Source organism: Dermacentor albipictus, chromosome 1, assembly GCF_038994185.2.
Source record: "Dermacentor albipictus isolate Rhodes 1998 colony chromosome 1, USDA_Dalb.pri_finalv2, whole genome shotgun sequence".
Classification (NCBI taxonomy): Eukaryota; Metazoa; Arthropoda; class Arachnida; order Ixodida; family Ixodidae; genus Dermacentor; species Dermacentor albipictus.
In genome coordinates, this window is record NC_091821.1 from 249,395,564 (window position 1) to 249,402,828 (window position 7,265).

Sequence of the window (7,265 nt, forward strand, 5' to 3'; positions counted from 1 at the left end):
CTTTTACTATATGGTAAATTTTGAAAAAAAGATCACTAAAATGGTTGCTACGGTGAAAATGTTAAAGGTTTATCCAAGCGGAGCGCACTGTACTCCGAACGACTGTATCAAGAGAAAAGAAAAACCCCTCACGGAACTAGGCGACACACACACACACACACACACACACACACACACACACACCCGGCCACTGCTTCCAACCCCCTCCATGCCCCGTGCTTCTCCTTTTGCTCTTAAAAGTGTGTGACCACTCTTCGCACCTTTGCCGCACGACGGAAGGGGTTTGGCTTCTTTGGTGGGCCAGCCATGAAACTAGCTCACAAAATGATAGACATATCATATAGCTCGCAAATTTTGAAGTACAGTGCGTTTCTAGCGCGTCATGATCTTTTGCAGAGACATTTCACTTCTATATACCCGCGTCAATATAGCGTGATTATGTCTGCAGAAAGAAAATTAAACGCATCTGAGGATAAATAGGCACTAGCATGCACTGTGCCCTTCGTATACCTTGAGCCGTCATTGTCCAAATCATCGAAGGATCAAATAGCAGCTCAAAGGCATTTAATCGCGTAATCCAAGCCGCAGCAACAGTACCAGAGCGCACGAAAGCGTCCCAGATGCATGAATATGATGATGAATTATGATGATGATGACTTATTGGCTTCCCGTTTGAAACGGGGTGGTGACAAATAGTCACCTAGCCTGCTTGAGTTACTCAGGTATGCTATAAATGATTTTCATTCTAGTATTTTTGTATACATCACTTTAATCTTTTTTTCTCTTCCTCAAAACTTCCCTATCCATCCACCTTGTACCACTACCTATGCCTGTATCCGGTCGTACCAATCTTTTTCCTACTTTTTTTGGATGTGCTGAGTGGTCTCCGAATTTTTTCTGCAGCATACACATGCCTCATCTGGTTTCCAGTGTTTGCTCCGGTATGTTTTTGTTCTTAGGCAACCGGCTTGAGCCTTAAATAGCAAGGCACTTCCTTTTGTGTTATCGTACAGATTTTCCCTTTTAATTTCTTTCGTCTCATTCTTGTAAATCTCCATGGTCCTTTTTGTTTCCATTCTTTGCATCCATTTGACTGTCTCTGCTTCTCTCGCTTTCTTTCTGATGACTCCTGGTTCTCTATATACAGTTTCAGTTACCCTGTACTTGGTTGCCAACTTTCTTGATCTCTTCTTCCATTCTATCTCCCCACTTTTCAAGTACAGATATTTGCGCACTATAGCTGCCCATTTATTTTTATTCATGTTCCTGAGCCTTTCTGCAAAACTAATTTTCCTCTGTGCTTCTCAGACTTCAAAAGAGGCTCCACCCGTGTTACTCTGCACTGCCTCATTTGTGGTTTTACCGTGGGCTCCTAAAGCCAGCCGGTCTACCGATCTTCGGTTACCTTCCAACCCCGACAGCAACCGGACGTGCGTCTGGTTAACCTCCCTGCCTTTCCTGTCTTTTCTCTCTTTCTCTTTCTCTCTCTCTCTCTCTCTCTCTCTCCAACTGCGACAAAATATCCGATTTTAAGCAAAGAATGGCATTTGCGAACGTTAGCAATAGCGCACCGTTACTCCTTTCCAGATTCCACGCACCAACTCGTACTTATTGTGGCCCTACAGTGCTCTGTGTTTCATTATTGCTGCTTTCCACTTCCCCATTATTTTCACATTCCCTTGTTGGGCGCCTGAGTAAGTATTTTGGGCGCCTGCGCAAGTATGACGACGCTGATTCATTTAGGTTGGCCTATACTACTTTGTGCGTCATCATACTTCGCCGCATTCATCTTTCAAACTATGCCAGAGCTCGAAAAGGCCGTCCAACTCACTGGGCCCCTTTCCTCTGTTCATTTCCGTATAGTGTGTGCATATCGCTGTGGTTACGGAATACGCCCAGTGGTATGCTACCACTCAAGCCTTTCTGGCAACGTGAGCAACTGAATTCGCCCGCTTTCTTCAACACGGCGTTGACGTTCAATATGGCTACATGGCGCGGATATCGCTCACCGCTTTCTCTCCAGCGTCATCTCTTACACTACTCGCTCGTGCTAGACGCAACACAAACACGCAACGACCTTAATGAAGAATCAATTACACGCTAGTTCACATGCTGTCGATGTACATTTCCACTGACCACCGGGATACGTGCGTGGTCCTGTCTTTCGTGACATTATCGGTCTACAGCGTCGCTCAGCAACACCGCTCGTTGTTCATCCTTTTTTTTTTGTCGACAGTTGCATACTGTATTTCCTCTAAATATACTTTCGGCTTTAGGTGTGACCTTACACCGCCCGCTTATTCTGTTACACTGACGGCGACCGCAGTCGTCAGGCTACCGCCTCATTCTTAGCTTCGCCGTCACGTACCAGAGAGCACCGAAAGCTGTCTTCACACACAAACTACAGGGATTCGAGCCCATGTATTCGCAGCATTCTGCTTTTGGGAGCTGGGCACGCGAACCATTACGCTACCATCTCTCCCCACCGCTTTCAGTTTATCTGCCTTCCCACTTCTCGTTTTCGTCGCAGACGCAGACAGAATGGACCAAGAAACGAAAAAAAAGTGAAAATTGTTTGAGCCGCTAGCTGGACACATGACCTTAACTTTGGCAGGTTACTCTCACTGGCGCTCATGTGGGCTTGCGGCTGCGTGCAGATCGTCGCCTTAGCTTTATTGTAAATTTGCTTCCATTTTCTGTTAAAACTGAAACGCTGGACAAAAATGAGACCTACCGTTGTTGTTGTTTTCTTCTTGTTTTCTATGTTTAACCCAAAACGCTCATTCCCAACTTTAAACCAGCAACAGCTTCATCATCAGCTACTTGAACGCTCATTTACACAAGTAGTGATTTTTTAAGCAATGGCATATGGATGCTAAATTTCGAGATCATGTCGCTGCTAAGACGGGCCGACACGACGTATCGACGAAAGGGCATCACACAGCCGATGCACGCGGCTGGTTACTGAATGGTGAAAACAGAAAATACGACTGTTTTTCAGTTCGCAACTTATTGTACACAGATCGCAAGGCACCCGCCACGATGACACATTTTTTTTCGACAACAGCGACACACAACGGCGGACTGATATACTTAAGTGGGTGTAATTTTATTTTTCATCGCAGAACCGCAAGCGCAGGGAGCGCCGCGCGTATACCGCGGCCTCGTACTGTAGCCGCTGTTATGTTTGTGCCTTGGGATTTGCCTGACGGCAGGCCAGTGCGGTGGTGTGTCGACCGTGGAGGCAGCGTTAATCCCCACATGGTGCCCGCTTCGGGCACGTGACGACTAAGTGCGCGGCGTGGGTGTCCTCGCAGCTGCACGGCGTCAACGACGGAAGCGGCCGTCGGCTTACCGACTGCTATTCGGCCCCTCCTCGTGCGGACAGCAATGCACCCCACCCCTTCCTTCGTGCGGCGGCGCCAAGGGGCAACCCTTTTACCGACCACCCAAGGACTATGTTTCGACACCTTGCCTTGCAGATCGTTGGTTCCCTTTGTCGTATGCCGGGCCACTGAACTTGCCCGGCGCCCCATACCGACCGACCGCCAGATTAGCCTGACGGCGCAGCGCAGTGCCCGGAGGCGCCGGCCACTGAAAGCGGCGTTGGGACCACGGAGGCTGCCCGGACCCTCTCTCTCTCGAACTTGTTCGTCCTTAGGGACTATCTGGGGAATCTGGGGACGGGAAGTGTTATTTAAGCAGCTTGGAGCTGCTCGGTTGGTCTCTCCTGATATCCACGCCAACTTGTACATACTGTATAAAGAATTCTTCGCCGAGAAAGCTCTCCTCGACTCTGACTCTGCGTGAAGTGGGGTCCTGACCTCCTGCCGGGACCTGCCGCAGAAGCGTGTGTTTTGGTAATTCTGGGTAGAGGTCGAGGCATTGTCACACCAGTGTTCCGTGATGGATCTCAAACGGTTGCTTAGAACTCAGCTCATATCCCTTTGCGAGGAGCTAGGCGTTGAAGTTCAGCTTCAAATGACGAAAGCAAGTATCATTGAAGCGATTGAGAGCACGGATCTTGCGAAAGAGGAAATCGTAGAAATGTGGAACGAAATCCTAAGGCGCAAGGCAGACGAGCAGAAGCTAATAGAGCTTCAGATAGAGAAACTTCGACTTGAAGTCGAGTTGAGAAAGACAAGTGTGGTTCCGGAATCAGAGGGAGCAGGTAGACATGACCTATATGATCTATCTAAACTTATGCAGCCCTTCAAGGTTGGACAAGACATAGGCCTGTATCTAGTAAATTTCGAGAGAACTTGCGAAAAGTCAAAATTTGTTCGCAGCACTTGGGCGCGGCGCTTGCTTAGTTTGTTGCCCTGCGAGGCAGCAGATGTGCTTGCGAGGTTGCCTGCGGATGATTCTGACGACTATGATGAGGTGAAAGCGAGCCTATTGAAGCGGTTTCATTTGTCAGCAGAGGCATTCAGGCAGAGATTTCGAAGTCTGAACAAAAGGCAGGGCGCCACTTTTGCTGAGTTTGCTTATGAGTTAAAGGTAAATTTGGCCGAGTGGTTAAAGGGCGCCAAAGTTTTTGGCAGCTTCGAAAAGGCGTTAGAAGTGTTTGCCTTGGAGCAGTTTTATTCAAAGGTGCCGGAGGCAATGAAACTTTGGATCCAAGACAGAGATCGTGTCGAGTCGGTGCAGTCAGCCGCTGACCTGGCGGATCAGTATGCCTCACGCAGAGGAATTAAAGAGGAGGCTACGATCGCCGGTGCGGTGGAAAAGAGAGGCTGGGAGGGTACAGCTAGGCCCAGTAATGGGAAAGATGCTGCGAAAGAAGTGGAGCCGAGGGTTCACGAGCAGCCGGTAGGGGAACAAGAGAGAGAGATTCGCGAGAAGCGTTCACAGAAGAGCTTGTTCAAAGAACGGAGGCCGGTGACGTGTTTTAACTGCAACGAAACCGGTCACATAGCTGTCGGCTGCCGCAAACCAAGGGTTGTGTTCGCGTACGTTTCTGACTCGCAGACTAATGATGAGCTGCTCAAACCGCACCTGTCTAAACTGCAGGTGAATGGGAAAAGCTGCAACGTGTTGCGGGACAGTGGAGCAACCATTGACTTGGTGCACCCAGATTATGTGAAGCAGGAGCAGTACAATGGCAAATGCGCTTGGATAAAGCCTGTGTTAGAGGACACGAGTGTCTGCCTTCCGGTCGCAGATGTGGTGCTCAGCGGGCCGTTCGGTGAAGTGTGTACTGAGGCGGCTGTTTCTAACAAGCTGCCGCCGCAGTACACTTACTTGTTCTCTAACCGCACCGATCGCCTACTGAGGGACCAGGGTAAAGATTGGGTAGAGGGTAGCGTTCCGGCTCTAACGACATCTAAAGCGCGTGCCTTGGCTGCTAAGCTGGAAATGAAAGAACGGGATACCGACGTGGAAGTAAGCAATCCACTCGGCGATGAGTGCGAAATTGAGCCAGAGAACCCTTCAGTATCTGTGAGTAGTGAGGGAGAGACTGTTAAGCATGAGAGAGAGATTGCAGAAAATGCAGCGGTGAAGGCTCTTGGGCAATCAGGCGGACAAACCAAGTTCGAGAGCGCATTGATGAAGGACGTCGAATGTGTCGACGGGTTGTTTGTCCTGCCGTGCTCTAGTTCACTAGATAGCATGCTAGCAAAAGTGACGAGAGAGGTTCTCATGAAGGAGCAAACAGTTAATTTGGCTCTCAACATGACGGAGGAAGTGGCGACAGAAATTCCGTGTCTAAGCGAAATGAAGGAAATTACGGGTGCGAAAGATGTGATGAGGGTCGCTGCGTCTCGGGAAGCTTTGACAGACCTGCGATTGGCTGATCCAAATAACTTGGTAGAAGAGAACATGGATTTGTTTTCTCAAAATCCAGGAAAGACGGAACTGATGGCTCACGACATAGAACTCGCATCCGAGGCTCCAGTGAAGTCACGAGCTTACAGGACGGTACCGAGACAGCAGGAAATGTTAAAAAGAGAAGTTGAGCGGATGCTGGAACTTAGAATAATCGAGCCTTGCGAGAGCTTCTATGCTTCTCCGCTCATTCTTGTAGAGGTCCCGGGTAAAGACCCACCGCCTAGCATTGAATATAGGAAGCTGAATGCGACAACCAAAGATCAGATGTGTCCCATTCCCCAATATTCAGAACAAGCGGCTCCACTGACCGATGTCCTTAGAAAATCGGCTCTTGAAAGAGTAATTTGGGATGACGCCAAGGCGGACGCGTTTCAGGGGCTAAAAGCGGCTCTCTCGGCTTCTCCCGTGCTGCGTGCACCGAACTACGACCGACCCTCCATTGTACAGTGCGATGCAGGCAATCGTGGGTTGGGGGTTGTGTTGTGTCAGGAGGGTGACAATGGTGAAGAGCACCCAGTGTTATGCGCCAGCCGAAAGCTCACGGTACGAGAGGAGGCCTATAGCTCATCGGAAAAAGAAGGTGCATGCCTTGTTTGGGCATCTCAAAAACTAGCCTGCTACCTTTACGGAATGACATTTGTCTTTGTGACCGATCATTGCCCGCTAAAGTGGCTGGCTCAAATGTCAGGCAAGAATCCAGCCATCTTGCGAGTAGTTCATATTCCCCCACCAGGCGACGCCACCGAGTCATGACTGAAGGGATGCTCTTTGCCGATGCAGCACAGCGGTCGCTCGGAGCAGGACGTGCCTGCACCTGAGACCGTTTCATCGGGCGAGGAGGACAGGGCGCGCGGAGAGCCTTTCCTCCTCTCTGGCTTGGGCGATCCGGCGCGGCGCAGCTTGAAAGTATTGCTGTCGCGTGGTGCGGAACGATTTCTTGATGTTTTAGATCGTACTCTGTGAAGTTTACGCCGTGTCCGTTCATATAAGGTCGTCAGGGAAGCCTTTCGGTGCATCGGTAACTACAATAGGCGGAAATATCTTTTGGGGGCGCGAAAATGTGACGCGTTTTATCAGCCGCGGTGTACGCACATTATCAGTCGCGGTGTGTGCATGTGTTGTGAACTATTTTGCTTATATCGGTTCTAACTCAGCAAAGAAAACCGGTGTCTCTTTATTAGCAGCATGAAATGGTAAATCTGCTCAGTATCTGATCGCTTGGCGTAGGGAGTAAAACATAAAGCATAAGAGCGCATGCTCCTGCACGGCCAACCTAAGGCAACTACGAAACATCTAAGCGGCAGGCGCAATCAAATATTTGTGATGCACCGGCATCGTTCTCGCGCATTTCAAGTCTAGTAGGCTTGAAATTACCATATGTCTACTCTAGCCTTCCTGCATGAGGCCGATGGCGCTGCTCAACACAGCGATCA

General features: G+C 49.5%; 1 protein-coding gene across 1 annotated transcript; it reads left to right on the forward strand.

The window, feature by feature from the left end:
- The first annotated feature begins 3,906 nt into the window (after positions 1-3,906).
- Positions 3,907-6,585, forward strand: LOC139048112 (uncharacterized). The gene has a single exon (XM_070522604.1). The coding sequence runs from the start codon at positions 3,907-3,909 to the stop codon at positions 6,583-6,585; it is 2,679 nt and encodes an 892-aa protein (XP_070378705.1).
- Positions 6,586-7,265: the final 680 nt, after the last annotated feature.

Coding starts and splice junctions, on each gene's coding strand:
- LOC139048112 (XM_070522604.1), top strand. CDS start 3,907: ATGGATCTCAAACGGTTGCTTAGAACTCAGCTCATATCCCTTTGCGAG.